General features: G+C 35.7%; 1 protein-coding gene across 1 annotated transcript in view; it reads left to right on the top strand.

The window, feature by feature from the left end:
* The window catches only part of LOC123252475 (palmitoyltransferase ZDHHC11-like), a 138,424-nt gene that overhangs the window by 82,300 nt on the left and 35,353 nt on the right, over positions 1–20,771 (top strand). Inside the window, exon 7 of the mRNA XM_044681775.1 lies at positions 15,152–15,264. Within this exon, the coding sequence (XP_044537710.1) occupies positions 15,152–15,264 (113 nt within the window). The remainder of the gene's footprint in view (positions 1–15,151; positions 15,265–20,771) is intronic.

The following is a 20,771-nucleotide window of genomic DNA, read 5'->3' as shown; positions in this document are numbered from 1 at the left end:
AGCAACAGAAAGCAGAATGGACACATCTCATTGTGGTAAGAAGGGAGATTAATCCAGAGAGCGTAGCATCTGTGGGAACCAGTCAAACTCAGACTAACCACATACATTTCTACCTGGTCAGAGTCAATGAAGTAACATAATGGAGGACCAGCCCAACCTAAGTATATGCCTGAGGCAGCAAAGTGGTAGCATAGGGAGAAGAATCTAGCTGAGCAAAACAGGTGCAAGACCCCCACAGCAAGCTAGCAGGGGCACTTCCTTTAAAGACACATTGTGAGACTCAAAGACAGCCAGGTCTACCCCAGGTACCAGAGAAGACTACTTTGTTAGCTTGAAACAGTGTTCCCTCTACCCCAGAAGCAAAGCTGATACTCAATAGTTAGTTAAGGTAACAACAACAACAATAAAATAAAACCTAGAAAAATGAGCAAAAGACAAAGAAAAAACCTGACCTTAGAAAGTTACTTTGATGACAGAAAAAAATAAAAATATAACTCAGAAAAGGACAACAATGCCAAAAAGAAAACATGTGCAGCTTCAAAGGAAAATGTGAAAGGATGTCAAGCCCCAAAAGAAACCCTGTAAGAACTTGAAAAGAAGTTTAAAAAATCAAATAATAAGTGAATTTATATATAGATTAGGAAAAATTAACTGAAGAACACAACCCCCTACAGTCTAGAATGGGACAAATGGAAATGGAGGCCCCCCCAAAAAAACTACTAAAGAAAACATCTTAGAGTAAAATCATCCAAATGGAAAAGGAAACACAAAATTTGGGGAAAGAAAACAACTTTCTAAAAACTACAATTTAGCAAATGGAAGTTAGTGAGTCCATAAGACATCAGGAAATACCTCCCTGGAAAAAATATCTGACCTGGAAAATAGAACGAGGAGAGGTAATCTAAAAATCATCAGAATACCCAAAATTCTTAATTAAAAAAAACCTGGACAAATTGTAAGAAATCATCAGGGAAAACTGCCCTGATATCTTCAAATAAGTGGAGAGAACAGAAAAAATGCAAAAAATGTCCTCAGGTACTGGGAAGAGGGGGAACAGAGCAGCTCCCCAAGAGCTGGCTCTGCATGTGTGCCAATACTTCACCAACACTGCTCTATAGGAAAGTAAGAGAGAGGGAGAAATAAGAGAATCGAGAGACTGACAAAAAAAGGAGGGCAAATTGATGGAGGATAGTGGTCAGAAGCAAAACATTTGTTAACAGGCAAAGACTAAGAGAGAAGAAATGGAGAAAGTAAGATAGAGGGAAACACAATTAGTAATCATAACTGTGAATATGAATGGAATGAACTCACATGGATGAAAATGGAAGAGAATAGCAGAATAGAATAAAAACTAGTATCCTATAATAAGCTACCTAGAAGGAATGTATTTGAAGCAGGGAGAGAGACACAGAGTAAAAGTAAGGAGCTAGAGAAGAATTCATTGTCTCAGCTGAAATAAAAAAAAAAAAAGGTGTTGCAATTTTGATCTCAGATAAAGCAAAAGTAAAAACTGATCTAATCAAAAGAGATAAGGAAGGAAATTATATCTTGATAAAAGGCGCCATAGACAATGAGGCCCTTCTGTCTCCTGAAGTCTGTCCAAGCTCATGTTAATTGAACATATTGGACAACTTGCAACCTGAGGGTTTTTGAATGTGAAATCTGTGAGCATTTTAATATTTTTCATGGTGTTTTCTTGGCAAAGATATTGGAATTGTTTGCCATTTTCTTCTTAAGTGGATCATCTTTGGGCAGAAAAGGATAGAGGGAGGGAGATACCCAGGAATTTTAATGTAATAAATACATTTAAAAAGGAAAAGAGAAAAGAGAACATATGTGAGATAATTATTGAAGTAAAAGTAAATACTTATAATGTAAAAGAAACAAAAAACCTTCCACTATGACCCATATATCTTGAGTAACCCTGTACAACATAGCTTGTCACTTCATAGAGCAACACAAGTTCCTCTGCTACAACAGGGTAGTGATATAGGGAGGAAGAGATATCTGTAGAACTTCTTAACTTCCTTCAGTCCTTATATTTTTTGGCCTAGACATGTAATTTTCATTGGTATAGGCAACTCCTAATTTTTAAAAAATCCCTCTGCCATTATAGAGAGGCACCTGTTCTGCAATTTTGAGTCTTAGAGAGATCCTTGGGCTAGTGAGAATTTGAATGGCTCCCCAAGTTCACAGTCAGTAGGTGTCAGAAGCTTTCTTGACACTGAAGCAAGCCAGCTGTCTTATCTACTATGCTTTCCTTCCTCTTCTTTATTATATATCATAACATTAATTTATCTAAGCCTTCCCATTGCCCAAAGTAGTTTCTCCTCTTTAGATATCTCCATTTCCTTTGCTTGTATCTCTCCTGTGTACTCATTTTAATTTTTGTTAGAATTATTTATTTTGTCTTGTTTGCATTGTTTGAATCTGTGGAGCCTATAATTTTCATTTTAGAATCCCCAAGCACCTAGTATTATGCTTTGGACATTGTAAGTATTTAACAAATGTTGATTTGTATAATTGAATCATAAAAAAAAACATTGTTTCATCTGCTACTGATGTCAAATCAAATCACAATTCTATGGATCTCCAGACTGATCCTGATACTTCTGCTTATTGTAATGGAAACTGTGCATATCACTTGTAGTGCTTAACTAGCATAAAGAAAATATGCTTAACAATCATTATTACTGAGCACCTTCTAACTGCATAGCATACTACTGAGGTCTAGAGTGGACATGATAGAAATCCAGAACTGAGTCTCTTCCCTCAAGGAACTTACCATAACATCTGAGAAATAAGACTCGGAGACCTAGGGCTAGAAGGCACCTCAGAAGCCATCTACTGCTGCTTCTTCATTTTTACAGATAAAGACACTGAGTCCAAGGATGATTAAGTGACAGTTAATTAAATAACTCTTAGTTCAAACAAGAAGTATCAGGGAAGGGATTGGAATCCAGGTTTTTTGTTGCCAGGGCCAGAGTCCCTTCCATTGGATCAACGACATGAAGCAATATCAGTCAAGGCAGTCAAGGCTTAGTTAGGAGGAATCTTGAAGGGCTATTTGGGTTTATAGAAGTGAAGAAGCAATAGGATAGCATTTTAGAAATTAATTTGAGCCCTATACTATAAAATTTCCTTTGAATTTCAATTCTCAGACAGGTTATTTTATGTGTAGCTGTGCTCAGGGAATTGTAGTCTTACTTCACATGTAATTTTTCATTTTGCTAATGTTTCCATTTGGAAGTGACTCTGAAGGGGTGAGGGAGAGAGGAGAGGTGGTTTCAGTCTCTCCATAGTTTCACAGGGATTGAGATAAATTGCATTTCTTCCATCTGAGCATTTTGCTCTTGGGAACAAAGCCCTATCTGAATGTAATTGAAAGATTCAGATGGGCATAAATTAGCTAGTGTAGCTTAGGGTACTGTGTATCTAAACTATGCTTGGAAAGTATTAATTTACTTCTTGCTTAAACATCTACAGATTCTGTTTTTTCAAAATATGCTTTGGAATGCTAGCTTCATTACTTTTTTTTTGCTTCAAATCTAGTTTAATATTTTATTTTTCTCCAAGAGACTTCTCCTTCACTGGCCATTGGGGTTAGGGTTAGTATGAGAATCCAAGTAAGCACAAGCATGCCTTCTCATTAGTGCTACATTATGGCATGTCTCTATAATGCACAAAATGAAATTATTATTCACTGGATTTTACTGGATAATTCTGTCAAAACAAATATTTAGAGGCTATCAATGTGAAAATCTTTCCTTTATATCATGTCACAGATACGAGTCTCCAATGGGAAAATGTTAGAACCAATCAATATATATTTATTGAGCATCCAGATAGATATGACATTGTGTAGAACAGAGTAATGCATATTTTTGTTATCATTCATAACCTGTGATATCATGATACAGTACTTTGAATTTCTAAAGCTCTTACTAGTCTGAAGCTCAACACAGTTTTTAGAGCATCCTTTTCAAGGATGTCTTTTAAACTAATTGACTACAAAAGCATTTGGACCACTGGAGAGCAGGTCAACATGCCAGGAGCAATGGGATGTGTGTTTTTTTCCCCACCAAGGACTATGCTAGGAATAAGAATGGAACACTTTATACTTGTTTGGCTGTAACCATCACTACCACTATTGTCTCATTATTTTTCTTTTGCAATACTTTGGAGCACTTCCCAGATAAAAAGCAGCAGAAAAGTAAGTGTGATGGAGTGAAAAGAAGGAGTCAAAGAACTTGAGGTTGAATCCTCATTCTGTTATTAATGACCTTTATAGCCTTAAGCAAGTAATTGGGCATCTCTGGGTCTCCAGTTCCTCATCAATAAAATGAGGGGATTGGTCTCTAGATGTCTTCTGAGTTTTAAGTATTTGTTCTAGGTTCAAAGTTCTTGTTTTAAGTATTTGATATTTTGATCTTATAATAACCTCTTTTGAACCTTGGTATGGGAGTATGGCTACAGTCTCCACTATGGCATTCTGTGTGCTTCTCTCTTTGTTCTTTGGTTATCTCCAATTTGCCAGTCTATCTGTCGTCTTTCTTTTTTTTTTCTATTTGATTGTCCAACATCTAATCATAGGTGAATTATACATCTTCTTTCTTGTTTAGCCAAAGAAACATAATCTTTAGTTATGGAATCCAAGAGATGAAAAAATTAAGGCAATTATGTGGCTTAAATTGACTTCAGTTTGTTCCTATTTACATCCCCTATACACAGAGCACTACTTATGTATTTTAGGAAAATAAATATAGAAACATAGGCACATTATAACACCATAAAATTTCCTATAAAATGAATTTCTACTCTCTTATTTACATCATTATGAAATTCAAGCTGGATTTCCACTCTAAAGAGAAAATAGACCTAGTTGAAAACTTTTGATGAAAAAGGTTCTCAGATGTCAGGCAGCTTTTGAGGAGAGTTATCTAATTATAGGAGAAAGAGCACTGAACTTGAAATCAAGATTTCAAGGATTGATCTAGGTCTGAATCCCAGCAGAATCCAGAAAGTATTACACATACTACCTGGGGTAAGCCAGTTAATAATAGCTCTGGGACTCACCTTAGTTCCCCTCTCTGGCAAATGGAGATATTGGGTTATGGGATCTGAGAGATCAGATAGATCTTCTCCAACTTTAAAGCTATGATGTTTTGGTGAATGGATGACCTTCCCATCTATAACATGAGAAGAAATAGGCAAATTGATGTCCAAAGCCTCCTCTGGGGGTAGATCTCATGAATCCTTTAACATTGTAGTCCAGGGAAAGTGCTGCACTTTACAAGTGTCTAGTTCTGGGCTATTTCTCTTCAAATGTCTTTCTACTCTGCTCTGCTTCTCAACATTAATTATGCTAGGAAATTTCTTAGATCAACACACAGCTCTTAAGGCATTGCTTTTTTTAAAACCCTTACTTTTTATCTGAATAACTTCTAAGACAGAAGTAAAACGGCTAGGTAAAAAGAGTTAAATGACTTGTCCAGAGTTACACTGCTAGGAAATCAGTTTTGAAACCAGGTCTTCTTGATTCCAGACCCGGCACTCTATTCATTGTGTACTTAGCTGTCCCTCAAAGTATTGGTTCTTTTTTTCTATTTTTTACTTTTTAAAATTTTTTTATTTTTTAGAAAAATTTTCCATGGTTACACGATTCATGTTCTTACTTTCCCCTTCACCCCCCAAAACCCCGCCCCCATAGCCAATATACATTTCCACTGGTTTTAACATGTCATCTATCAAGACCTATTTACATATTATTGATAGTTGCATTGGTGTGGTTGTTTCGAGTCTACATCCCAAATTATGTCCTCATCAACCCATGTGTTCAAAAAATTGTTTTTCTTCTGTGTTTCCACTCCTGTAGTTCTCCTTCTGAATGTGGTAGTGTTCTTTTCTATAAATTCCTTAGAATTGTCCTGGATCACTGCATTGCTGCTAGTACAGAAGTCCATTACATTCGATTTTACCACAGTGTGTCAGTCTCTGTGTACAATGTTCTTCTGGCTCTGCTCCTTTCACTCTGCATCAATTCCTGAGTTCATTCCAGTTCACATGGAATTCCTCCAGTTTATTAATCCTTTGAGCACAGTAGTATTCTATCACCAGAATATACCACAATTTCTTTAGCAATTCCCAAATTGAGGGGCACACCCTCTTTTTTTTCCAGTTTTTTGCCACCACAAAAAGCACAGCTATAAATATTTTTGTACAAGTCTTTTTATCTATGATCTCTTTGAGGTACAAGCCCAACAATGGTATGGCTGGATCAAAGGGCAGGCAATCTTTTAGAGCTCTTTGGGCATAGTTCCAAATTGCCAACCAGAATGTTTGGATCAGTTCACAACTCCATCAGCAATGCATTAATGTCCCAATTTGGCCACATCCCCTCCAACATTTATTATTCTCCCCTGCTATCATTTTAGCCAATCTGCTAGGTGTGAGATGATACCTCAGAGTTATTTTGATTTGCATTTCTCTAGTTATTAAGATTTAGAACATTTTCTCATGTGCTTATTGATAGTTTTATTTCTTTAACTGAAAATTGCCTATTCATGTCCCTTGCCCATTTATCGATTGGGGAATGGGTTGATTTTTTTACAATTGATTTAGCTCATTGTATATTTGAGTAATTAGACCTCTGTCAGAGTTTTTTGTTATAAAGATTTTTCCCAGTTTGATGTTTCCCTTCTGATTTTGGGTGCATTGTTTTTGTTTGTACAAAACCTTTTTAATTTGACATAATCAAAATTATTTATTTTACATTTTGTAATTTTTTCTAACTCTTGCTTGGTTTTAAAATATTTCCTATCCCATAGATCTAACAAGTATACTATTCTGTGTTCACTTAATTTACTCACAGTTTCCTTCTTTATATTCAAGTCATTCACCCATTCTGAATTTATCTTGGTGTAGGGTATGAGATATTGAGCTAAACATAATCTCTCCCATATTGTTTACCAATTTTCCCAGCAAGTTTTGTTAAATAGTGGATTTTTGTCCCAAAAGTTGGGCTCTTTGGGTTTATCGTACAATGTCTTACTAACATCACTTACCCAAAGTCTATTCCACTGATCCTCCCTTTTGTCTCTTAGCCAGTACCATATTGTTTTGATGACCGCTGCTTTAGAGTATAGTTCAGTGGTTCCCAAACTTTTTTGGCCTACGGCCCCCTTTCCAGAAAAAAAAAATATTGCTTAGCCCTCTGGAAATTAATTTTTTAAAAATTTTAATAGCAATAATAGGAAAGATAAATGCACCTGTGACCATCACCTCTCCCCTGGATCACTGCAGCACTCACCAGGGGGTGGTAATGCCCACTTTGGAAATCACTGGTATAGTTTAATATCCGGTACTGCTAGGCCACCTTCCTTCACATTTTTTTTTCATTATTTCCCTTGATATTCTTGATCTTTTCTTCTTCCAAATGAACTTTGTTATAGTTTTTTTCTAATTGACTAAAAAAGTTTTTTGGTAGTTTGATAGGTATGGCACTAAATAAGTAAATTAATATGGGCAGAATGGTCATTTTTATTATGTTAGCTCATCCTACTCATGAGCAATAAATGTTTTTCCAATTGTTTAGATCTAGTTTTAATTATTTGGAAAATGTTTTGTAGTTGTGTTCGTATAATTCCTGTGTTTGTTTTTGGTAGATAGATTCCTAAGTATTTTATATTGTCTAGGGTGATTTTAAATGGTGTTTCTCTTTCTAACTCTTGCTGTTGTGATGTGTTGGAAATATATAGAAATGCTGATGATTTATGTGCATTTATTTTGTACCTGCAACTTTGCTAAAGTTTTTGATTATTTCTACTACCTTTTTAGTTGATTCTCTATGATTTTTTAAGTAAACCATCATATCTCTCTTTAGTTTAGTCTCCTCATTGCCTATTTTAATACCTTCAATTTCTTTTTCTTCTCTAATTGCTACTGCTAGTGTTTCTAGTACAATGTTGAATAATAGAGGCAATAGTGGGCATCCTTGTTTCACTCCTGATCTTATTGGGAAGGCTTCTAATTTATGTCTATTGCATATGGTTCTTGTTAATGGTTTTAGATATATACTCTTTATTATTTTTAGGAAAGGTCCTTCTATTCCTATATTTACTACTGTTTTCAATAGGAATGGGTGTTGTATTTTGTCAAAGGCTTTTCCAGCATCTATTGAGATAATAATGTGATTTTTGTTTGTTAGCTTATTGATATAGTCAATTATGTGGATGGTTTTTCTAATATTGAACCATCCTTGCATTCCTGGTATAAATCTCACCTGATCGTGGTGGATGATCTTCTTAATTACTTGCTAGAGTCTCTTTGCTAATATTCTATTTAAGATTTTTGCATCTATGTTCATTAGGGAGATTAGTCTATAGTTTTCTTTCTCTGTTTTTGGTCTACCCGGCTTTGGAATCAGTACCATATTTGTGTCATAAAAGGAATTTGGTAGAACTACTTCTTTGCTTATTATGTCAAATAGTTTGTATATTATGGGATTAGTTATTCTTTAAATGTTTGATAGAATTCACTTGTGAATACATCTGGCCCTGGGAATTTTTTCTTAGGGAGTTCTTTGATGGCTTGTTCAATTTCTTTTTCTGATATTGGATTATTTAAGTATTCTATTTCTTCTGCTGTTAATCTAGGCAATTTATATTTTTGTAAATATTCATCCACATCACCTAGATTGTTATATTTATTGCCATATAATTGGGCAAAATAGTTTTTAATGATTGTCTTAATTTCTTCTTTATTAGAGGTGAGGTCTCCCTTTTCATCTTTGATACTGTTAATTTGGTTTTTTTTCTTTCCTTTTTTTTATTAGATTTACCAGTACTTTGTCTATTTTATCTGTTTTTTTCAAAATACTAGCTTTTACTCTTATTTATTAATTCAATAGTTCTTTTACTTTTGATTTTATTAATTTCTGCTTTGATTTTTAGTATTTCTAATTTAGTTTTCATCTGGGGATTTTTAATTTGTTCATTTTCTAGTTTTTTAAGTTGCATGCCCTATTCATTAATCTCTGCCCTCCCTAATTTGTTAACATATGCACTCAGTAATATAAATTTTCCCCTTAGAACTGCTTGGCTGCATCCCTTAGGTTTTGGTAAGAAGTCTCATCATTGTCATTGTTTTAAATGAAATTATTAATTGTTTCTATGATTTGCTCTTTCACTAAATTATTTTGGAGAATCATATTATTTAATTTCTAATTAGTTTTTGGTTTGCCTCTCCATGTATTCTTACTAATAACTATTTTATTACATTATGATCTGATAAGTATTGCTTCATGACATTAAAATATCTAAGAGATCTGTGATACAGTATTTTGCCTCACCTCTTTGTACAACTTAGCATATAATATGCCCTTGCCCAAACCTCTGAATCAATGAAGTTTCAAGGTATGATCAATTAATCAGTTCTCTATCAATTCTTTAAATTTAAAAATTGTAAATTTGGTATTTTTTTAGATTGGCAGTTATCTAGATACCGGATTACTGACTCTGAGGAATTTACAGTCTAAGTGGTGAAATTATGAGGGAAAAAAGCCTGCAAATGGCATATATTTATGAAGAAATAGAACAAGAAAAAAATGTATATCTATGTTTTAGTGGAAAGAACAATGGATTTGTAGAAAGAAAATCTTCCCTTAAATTTGGGCAAAGAATTCAGTCTCATTTTCTGCCTCTACAAAGTGACAATTGATAAACACTTATTAAGCACAACTGTATACAGGACATTGAGCTACACTCTCGAGACACACATACAAAATGAAACTTTTTCTGCCATTGAAGAGGACATAATCTCTAAAGGGGAAACAATATGTACCTAAATAGGAATATAGAGAGATACAAGATTGTTTTAGGGAGAAAGCACCTGGAAAGGCTTCATATAGAATTGTTGCTTAACATGAGTCTTTCAGAAATCTGGGAATTCTAGGGAGCATCTGGGTAACTCAGTAGTTCGAGAGCCAGGCTTAGAAATAGGAGGTCCTGGGTTAGAATATGGCCTCAGACACTTTCAAGATGTGCGACCCTGGGCAAGTCACATAACCTCCCTTGCCTAACCCTTACCACTCTTCTGCCTTAGAACCAATACATATTATTCATTCTAAAGTGAAAGGTAAGAGTTTTTAAGAAAGAAAAGGGGGGAGAGAGAGAGAGAGAGAGAGAGAGAGAGAGAGAGAGAGAGAGAGAGAGAGAGAGAGAGAGATTTAGGAATTCTAAAGTGTAGAGGACCTTCCAGACACAGAGCAAAGACACAGAAATAGGGAATGAAATACCCCATTTTAAGAAAAGTAAAAAATCTAGTTTGGCTGTAATTCAATGTGTATAAACTATAATATGTATAAAAAGGATGGGAAGATAGATCAGGGCTAGTATGTTGAGAGCTTTAAATGTCAAATTCAAATTTTTAATCGATCTTATATGAAATAGGAGGTTAGTGGAATTTATTGCTTTGTGGGAGAAGAATTAGAACTTGGAGTGTCTTGATGCATGAAGATTAATTGTGATAATCAAGACAACAATTGGAAGCAAATGTGATGGTTAAATTAATGTCAAGTTAATAAGCATTTATTAAATACCTACTATGTACCAAGGAATATGCTCAAATAAGTACCATGGATACAAAGACAAAAATCAGCTCTTATTCTCAAGGAGCTTCTGATCCAAGAGGAGAGATAATATTCAAGTAACTATTTACTAGTAAGATACATATACAAGATAAATTGGACATAATCAACAGCAGCAAGGTACAAGCAATTAGAAGTATTCAAGAATGGCTTCTTGCAGAAGGTGGGATTTTAGCTGAGGCTTGAAGGAAGCCAGGAAGAAAAGATGAAGTGGGAAAGATTTCCAGGCATGGCCAATCAATGAAAATACATTAAGATGGGAAATGAGAGTAACATATCCAAGGAATAGCAAGGAATTCATTGTCACTGGATCATAGAATATGTGGAAGAGAGTAAAGATGAAGAAGACTAGAAAGGTAGGGAAGAGCCAGGTTTTAAAGGGCTTTAAAACGCAAACAGGTTTTTATATTTGCTTCTGTAGGTGAAAGGGAGCCAATGGAGTTTTTTGAATAGAGGAGTGATATGGTAAAGTCGTGTTTTAGGAAGAGGGATTTGACAACTGAGGTGAGGGTGTATTAGAATGGGGATAACTCTGAGGCAGGGAGACAAAACCATTAATAATCTGGGTGTGAGAAGATGGGACCCAACTTAAGGTGGTAGCAATGTCAGAAGAGAGAAGAGGATGTAATAAAGGCAAGAAGTGATGAGGGCCTGAACCAGGAAAGTGATCATGTGAGAGGAAGAAGGAGACACTTTCAAAACAATGTTATCAAGTAGAAATGGCAAAATTTAGCAGCATTAGATATAAAATGAGTACAGAAGCCTACACTGAAGTTGTTAACTTGGGTGTCTAGAGGGATGATGGTACAATTAACAAAGATGGGGAAGCTTGGAAGAGTATTAGGGAGAATGATAATGAATTTTGTTTCAGACACATGGAGTTTGAGGTATTCATAAGACATTGTGGGGAGGAAGAGGAATTAGCATTTCTCTAACACCTACTATGTGTCAGGGGAAGCTAGGGACAGTTGATAGAGTACTGGGCTTGGAATCAGGAAGATTCCTTTTCATGAGTTCAAATCTGGCCTCAGACACTTAATTAGCAGTGTGTCCCTGGGCAAGTTACTTAACTCTATTTGTCTAGGTTCCTCATCTGTAAAATGAACTGGAGAAGGAAATGGCTAGTCACTCTAGGATCTTTGCCAAGAAAACCCCAAAGTGGGATCACAAAGAGTCAGACATGACTCAATAGCAACAACGTGCTAGGGGTGATACTAAGTGCTTCATCTCATTTGGTCTTCACAATAACAGTTGGAGATAGGTGTTATTGTCATTCCCATTTTGTAGTTGAGGAAACTGAGGCAATCAGAGGCTAGTGACTTTCCCAGGGTCACATGGTTAGTAAGTGTCTAAGACTGGATTTGACTTCATATCTTTTTGACTCCCGGCCCAGAGCTCAATCCTCTAAGTCACCAGCTGCCTCTAGATCTAAGAAGTTCAATATGCTGTTATAGATACATGAGTAGAGCAAGAGAAAGGTTAGGGCTATACAAGCAAATATGGAAATCAAAAGCATCAAAATTATAATTAAAATTATAGGAATTGAGATTACTGAGATAAAGTGTAGAGAAAGAAGAGGAGAGTGCTTAGGATTGAGCCTTTGGGAACAGTTAGAGCAGTGATTCCCAAAGTGGGCGCTACCACCCCCTGGTGGGTGCTGCAGTGATCCAGGGAAGTGGTGATGGCCACAGGTCCATTTAGCTTTCCTATTAATTGCAATTAAAATTAAAAAAATTAATTTCCAGCGGGCTAAGTAATATTTTTTTCTCGAAAGGGGGCGGTAGGCCAAAAAAGTTTGGGAACCACTGAGTTAGAGGATGTGATAGTAATGATAATCTAGCAGAAGATACTGAGACAGAGTATTTAAACAAATTAAGAAGAGAACCAAAAAAGTAGACAGTCACAAAATCTCAGAGGAGAACGTTTCCAAGAGAAGAAGGTGGGAAACAACTAAATGGAGCAGATATGTTGAGAAGGATGAGTTAGAAAAGATTATCAAATTTCTAGATTGTGTGTAAAGAAAGATATAGGACAATAGTTCGAAGAGATGATAGACACTAGAAAGGTAGGAGAGATTTGGGCTATTTGTAATCACCAAGGAACAAGAAGAGAAAAATTAAGATAAAGGATTTGAGACAGGAGAAAGACAGAGAGAGAAAGAAGAAAGGAGGAGAGAATGATTGTAAGGATTATGTGATAGAACAGAAGAGGAGGAAGGTTGCCATTTTACTATAGAATGATAAGACTGAAATAAAGGAGTGAAAATGGGCAATGTTAAGGGAACTGTTAGATGTAGAGTGGGGAAATGACTTTCACATTATGAATGGTTTCTTTATGGCAGGTCCTCAGCCACCAGGGTGGTTTAGTATAAAAGACTTCAGTAACAAAGAGATGGTTAACAAATGCTGCCTAGGAGATGTTTTTAGGGGAAAAAAACTAATTATGAGAAAAAAAGATCCTTTTACTACAGTGAGAATTAGTTGAGATTAGATAATGTTAATTTGTCATGGACCCAATCAGAGTGATTGTGTAATTTCCTCCAGTTCCATTCTGCAGTGCATGAGTGGGAGAGAAGGATGATGGATGTAATCCAGGCTTGGGGGTTTGGCAGTATGTGATTAGCAATAGGACAAAGGAAAAACTGATTCAAAAGGAAAGTATAGAGTTGAATTGGTTTACAATAGGGAAAGAGAGAACAATGAAGCTAGAAGAGAGGCCATGGCCTAGGTAATTACTTCTCAGGTGGCTGGACCTGAGGCCAAAGTAAGGACAAAAAACAGGATTGTGAAAAATCAGAAGAGAGGGGGGGGGTGTAATGGAATAATCAATTATTATGAAGGATGAAGGAATTTCAGAGTTCATTTTCATGGAAAGAGAAATAATATATTTATCTACCTTGCAGGGATATTTTGAGAATTATTCAATGAGCAAACATTTGCCAGTGGATATAAAGACAAATACACACACACACACACACACACACACATAAATGGTACCTGTCCTAACATATCCTAATGGAGAAGGTTTAAATAATTAGGTGTTTGCAAGATATCTACAGAGTAAATGGGAAATAATCAAGTAGTATATGATTGTATAATGCAAAGTACCATAAAGATATGTAATTATTTATTTAATATATAATTAAAATGAGAGGCAGTATGAGATGGCAGATAGAAAACTGACCTCAGAATCAAGAAGACCTCAGCTTAGTTCCCTCATCTGACAGAGGTGGGCCTGAATAAATCACTTAACCCTTCCATGCCTGAGTACTCTGAACCAAACAGTTGCTAACTTGAATTGGTAGAAGGAGTTTCCTGCAAACCAAAGACAGAAGAATGAATGGTTGAAAGAATGCAAGATATGTTTTATTAATTTAATAATAATTACAAAAGAGACTTGAAAGAATGGAGTTTTTGAGAGTCTGAGTCTTGCTCAAGAAAGGTAATTCAAGTGAAAGTTAAGACTTTCTTTGCTTGGATTAACCAAATGTGATTGGATTTCTTTATTCAGTATACATAGATACAACTAGTAAGCAGTGAACTTGGATGTACAACTGATTCTTTATAATAAAGTCATCTCTCCTTTCAATTACCCCTTTAAGTCTCAGAATGCTTTGTGTGTGTGTGTGTGTGTGTGTGTGTGTGTGTGTGTGTGTGTGTGTGTGTGTGAGAGAGAGAGAGAGAGAGAGAGAGAGAGAGAGAGAGAGAGAGAGAGAGAGAGGCCATTTTTATTTTCCAGAAATATGGATAAATATTCTGGTTCTTATGCTTGTTGACCTTAAGGAAAGGAGAAATTCAAAACTGATGAGCTGTGTATGGTGGAGAGTGTTGTGCTGAATAAATCACTATTGTTGCTTTTGTTTGAAAAATACACATCCAGTCACAGATTTTTTTCCGAATTACCCAGGGATAATTTGATGGATTAGATTGGATCGGATTAAATAAATTAGAGTGGATTAGATTGTGCATAATAATCAGTGTCTTTTATCTAATTTTTTTCTTTTCTTGTCTTTTATCAAAATTGGGTCTCCCTCTCTTACCCAGGCTAGAAGTACAGTGCCCTCTCAGTGGCCCAATCCCACTGCCAATTGACTTGGAAAGTTTGTTTTGTTTCTGACATGAGCCATTTCATTCCACTTTATGCAGCATACTGACTTTCACTCTTAAGGGCTCACTATATTAGTGTGAATACCCAGTTGGCTTTAGAATTACAATAGCTCAATACTCCTGAGCTCAAGTGATCCATCAGACTCAGCCTCCTCCATTACAAAATCACAAAATTACATGCACTATTATTCCTGGTCTTTTCTCTAAGATTAAAACAACAACAATAAAAACAATCCAACAACCAGGGAGTACATATGATAATTCTTTGAGCTGACAGTCACATGATTGCTTTCTAAGACTATCTCAAGCTAATAATAAAACTTCTTATTTCTCTATAATTTCCATTCCTCTTTGGATGTGTTACAATAATTATATACTTTTTTTTGTTTCTCTCATCTAGTGGGCAAGCAATTGAGCACCTTTGATTATATGACCCAGGGACGTCAAAAGCAAAACACAAATCTCCCGTTAAAGGTTACCGGAACTCTGAAATCCCCCCAATCTGAGTCTGAGGTAGGAACTTGTCACGATTTATCTTGCTTTTTTCTCTCAGATTTATTCTTGTGGAAATTGTGGGGAAATTTTTTTAAAAAGGATTAAATATTAAGAATTACTTGATAATTTTTAAAGGACATTTTTATGTAATTCTGTAATTACTTTGTAATTCTGTAAGACTACTTTGTAATAATTTCATAAATTCTATTCTTTTCTATAAGAATTTTATTTTATAATTATGAGAATTTATAAAATACTTCTTTTCATTAGAATTTACAGTTTCTCCTTAAGACTTTAAAAATTCTTTGTAAAGAATTCTTGGTAAAAACAAATTGGGCTGAGTGACAATCAAAGTTGAGGAGAGTCATCCATTGATTTTTATTGATTTATTTTTAAACAGGATTGATTAAGATGTTGGTTTGTTTAATTTCCTTCATGCTAACTCACTTTGGTTAGTGCCAGACACTGAAGAGCTATACTTGGTAGCATAGAGATATAAAATGATTTTTAAAAAAGATGCATATAAATACATGAATTTATATATCTGCCTTCTGAGGGCAGACACTGTTTCTTATTTTTTGTATACAGAGTACTTTACACATGTGGTTAGGTGGCACATTGGATAGAAGGCTGGACTTCAAGTGAGAAAAATCTCAGTTCATTTACTACCTGTGTGACCCTGGGCAAATCATTTAATTGCTACTTGCCTCCATTTTCTGATGTGTACAATGGAATTAATCAGGGCTTGTCTTTCAGAGTTTTTGTGAAGAACCAATAAGATGACATTTGTAAAGTACTTTGCAAATGTGAATATATTATATTAGTGCTAGCTGTTATTATTAGGCCTTGTTGGGGGAAAAGGTATTTCAACAGTTGATGGAGTATATTTCAGATATGGGGAATAATTTTAACAAATCTGTGGAGGTGGTAGAGTACAGACAGGAATTGAGAAATCATGCTACTTTCTACCTGTGTGACCTTTCCACAAGCTGTATAATAACAGGGTACTGCTGATTATGATAAAAGCAATTCTCCCCAAGGAGTACCCCATCTTCTTCCTTGATTCTTTAACAATAATGGCTACCTAAACTATATAAGGTTCTAAATCCTAAGTTGACTGCATATCAGAAGATTCCAGGTTTGACTCCTCTCTGGCACACCAAAATGTAAGGATGATTTCTTGGCTGTAGTTGGGAAACAGCCACACAAGACCACCTAGTGGGGGATGGGCATTCTATTGGACCAGTTGCTACCAGTTCCCCCAAGAGATTGGTTTGAGAAGATCCTTACAAAAAGGCTCAAATACTAAGGCTCTCAAATGGAAATCAAATCAAAAGTCTCTCAAACAGATGGATATGGCAAGAGATGAAGTTCTGCCAGTTGAGTGGATATTACAGGCTAACAGGTGTCCACAGATGAGATAATAAGTGCATATCTACAGGAATCCCTCTAGTCAAGATTCCCTCACTAACTGCCAAGCCTTGTTATGATGAAGGATTCTACTCAGGGATGTATGAAGTTAGAACTAATCAACTGTATAAACCAAGGCTTTGAAGCAACAAAGGTAACTTCTTTAATTTATCAGGGAAAGGTACAAACAGGGAAGGTATATGGAATAAAGGTTTGATGGATGAGGTAAGAGGAATAATGTAATCTCTATCAACTTATCAAGATGAATCAGAAGAAGGCCTCCCCTGTCTTGGATAGGCCCTTCTCAGAATTCCACTCTATACCTAACTTCTGTCTCTAGTATTATACTAAATAAATTGATGAACAAGCTTAGCCAGATAACAACAAGAGTTGATTGTAGATCATCTGTATTGATTTGATCATATAAATCTTGGAATCAGTTGATGGTATATTTTTATCAGTAGCAGAGAATAGGCTATTAAGGGGACTGACTGATACACAGCTAGAATCGGCACAGTAGAATAGGCAATGATACTCTTGATATGGATCAGCAAGGGTTCAATGGAGTGTCCTACCCAGACCTCCCTCCACACTTGACTCAAATTCCGGACTGAGTTGTTTTCCTGGGGCTCACTTACTTTTATAGTGCTGTTCTAACTGGCCCCAACTGCCTTCTGGTTTCTTGGGGTTCCAAAGACTGAACCCCATATCCTTGCTACTTGCAGAAATGGTTACAGATCTTAGAAAAATTATTTTATTTCACTGGGCCTCAACAACCTCATCTGGAAAATTAGGAGCCTGGATCAGATCTCTTGTTCTTCTTAACTTTAAATACTATGACTCAGTGAATAAAAAGTGGTTTTATTAGATTGGAATTGAGTTTTGGAGATCATCCATTTCTAGATGAAGAGAGAAGAAACCAGCAAAGGAAGCTAAAATGTAGGTCAGGAAGATAGAAAACAAGAAAAAAGTAATGTCGAGGGAAACAGAGAGGAGAGCAAGAGAAAATTAGGATTTAGTAGCAAAATTGAAATTACTGGAAAGTACTGGAATTAAGGATATGATGTGAGGAACCAGTCTCAGCAAATAGTACATAAATCTGGTCCTCTAAATTTGAAAAAAGAGAGTTCTGGAGTAAATGATCTCTGTAAAGCTACCTTCTGACATTAAATCTGTATATGAAACCATAGGAGAGATGAGAGATTTAATGGATGCTTTATCCTGAGTCAAGTACAAGTGAGTCCACCTGCTGAGAGAAAGGAAGGTGGCATAAGAAGTGGAAGCTTAAGGACAGAGGAGAAAATCTGGAATTGCTTCTCTGGAGAGGAGGATCAAAAATCAATCAAAGGGACTTCTGGGTCACGTGACAAAGTGGAAGACTAAATATTTTCTCTACTCCCCACAATTTATCAAACCTCTCCAAAACAGGAATTTTACACCAAAGATAAAACAACTTCACCTGTCTCCGTTCTCATCTAGAATCCAAAAGAAAGTCTTTTTTTTTAAATGAACTAATATTACAAAGACAAAATCTCAATCTTGATTAGTCATTGAAAAAAGAATTAAGAATAAAAATCTCATCAATGACACTACTTTTAAAAAATGACAACTTTTTACCAAAAATAAACCAACCTAGCACATCAGCAAATCAATAAAAATTAGTTGACTAATTAATTAATTGAAACAATTGGTGAGTATTTATCAAACAGCTACTGTGTGCAAGTTAAGTGCCAAGTAGAAGGGATGCATCTGGCCAGGGAGACAACACAAGGAGGCAGAAACAAAATAACCTTTGTAGGGGAAGGCAATATCATCATAGAGGGTCCAGAAATGCCCTTATGTAGAAACATTTACTTTGAAAAGAAACCAGGCTTTCCAGAAGACAAATGAGGGATACAGAGTACAAAAGCATAACAACTAGAGATATTAATATGGTTGTTTAACAAGGAATTTTAGAAGGAATATGAAAATTGCAAGAATTCAATCAGTGTATATGTCTATAAAATTATAATAGTTAATTAAAAATGAACTAATGCCAATTTTGAACTCACTCAGCACCTTTCCCTCACTCCCCATGCTATCTCACTAGCCAACCCAAGGATTCAATTCTTCAGACTTGCAACAAAATCCAATTCCACACCCTTTTCTCCCCTCCCTCTCTTCAGTAGCATAGAGATCTCAGAACCAAACTGGAGATGTTTGGTCAGCCTATGACAGACAATGCTAAAATAGTCTTCCAGGCTGTCACCACCAAGCAGGATTCTATTTTGCAAAAAATCTCTGCACTGCAGAAAAACTGAGGGAAGAAGCAGCATACAAGTTTAGAGCTTGAAACAAAATTCAGTCTCATGCCCCATTCCACCCTCAACAGAAACCCAAAGACATCAAACCTGAATAATAGAGATGGCCCCTTGCTTAGGTGGTACCAGTATGTAGCACTGCTCTGAATTACAGAGAACTGAGGAATGGAGGAAATGTTTGGAGGTGCTTGTACAGGACTATGCCAATCCTAAAGAAAGAACTCATCATTCTTCTGGGGCCAGTCCTATACCCCTAAAAGTTGCTTGGGGACTAGAGACCTGCTTTAGAGACCTAGACTGTTGAACTCTCGCTTTTCCAGAATGGGAGAGAGCTAAGATGCTTTGAGGTTCAGTCCCCAAGGAAACCACCATAAGAAGGGAGGGAGTTAGACAGTGAGCAATAGGGGGAAATAAAGGAGAAAAAGAGACTGAAATTATTGAATTCTTCAGGAAGGAGAAAACTCAAAGACTTTTAACATAAGTAGAAAAATTAAAAGGGAAAACTTTAACAGCAAGGAAATATGGTCTCCAGATCTAGTAAACAAGTTTAGGCATTTATTAACAAATACTGCAAAACAAAGGAAAAGAGTCCAACATTTGACAAGATGGAGGACCCTGTAGAATTTCAGAGTACACAAAACTGCAACATGCTGTTCCTGAGTAGTCCAAAAGAAAAACGAGAATGAAGAGAGCAGAATTTATGGTCTACACAGAAGAATAATGAAAACTGTAGTCCTCAGTGGTTAGTCTTGCCAAACAAACAAACAAACAAATTTTAAAAAAACAACCCTATAGGTTACGAATGCAAGTACACAGAAATGAAAGACAATAAAGAAGAGAAAAAACTCACAATAATATTAAAATATAGCAAAACATACTAATCTTGAAGGCAGAATGTGTTGAGACAACCTAAGGTTTGGTTTACCTCAACATAATAATCGGTAAAATAATATAAGGGAATTACTCTGAACTTTTGAATGAAGAAAATGAAATATCAATTAAAAGAATTTATAAATTACTTCCAAAAAAAGGCCCAAGCTTATAGACTCCAGTTAAAGTTAAAAATTCAATTTAGAAACAAATTCTGCAGGTGATCAGGAGAAGATCTTCAAATTCAAGAGAAAGGAAATTTAAACATAAGATGATTCTGCATCCATCAGAAAACATATAAAGGAATAGAATAATATGTTCTGAAGATCAATGAAGCTCAGGATGCAGCCCAGGTTGAAAATTTGAATTTAACCATAACTGAGGAAAGATAGATGTTCAATAATAAAGAGGCATTTGGAACTTTTTTAGAATGAAAACTAGAACTGAAGACATTATTTGCTTCTCAAACACCACAGACAAGAGCAAAGTATGATGCATGTGTATGTGTGTGAGAGAAAGAATGCAATAGCCAATGGCAAAAACAGTAAGAGAATAACAGCAGAGAGATCAGTGAAAGACTACTTTCTAAGGATACACATGGAGTGAACAGTGAAGAGGTGGAACTAGACATTATGGACAGAATATTGCCTACAGGTGAATAACAAAATGAGAGGGTACATGAAAGTGAGGGAAGGGAATAGAGGGATGACTCATTCTAATAAATTTGACTCAGTATTCTACATATTTGAAAAATGAGGTCTTTATCAGAGCAAGAGGAGCGTGGGTTGTACCTAGGTCAAATTGAAAGACAGTAATTAGGGGAAGTTGAGAGTTGTTGTCTCTGGAAAAGGAGAATCTATAGGAAAATGGATGGAGAAGAGAAAGGAAGGAATGAAAAAGGAAGAAGGATTGAAAAGGAAGGAGAACTTGCTTTGGTGGTAAGAG

This window comes from Gracilinanus agilis, chromosome 1, assembly GCF_016433145.1.
Source record: "Gracilinanus agilis isolate LMUSP501 chromosome 1, AgileGrace, whole genome shotgun sequence".
Taxonomy (NCBI): domain Eukaryota; kingdom Metazoa; phylum Chordata; class Mammalia; order Didelphimorphia; family Didelphidae; genus Gracilinanus; species Gracilinanus agilis.
This window is presented reverse-complemented; position numbering and strand designations above follow the sequence as displayed.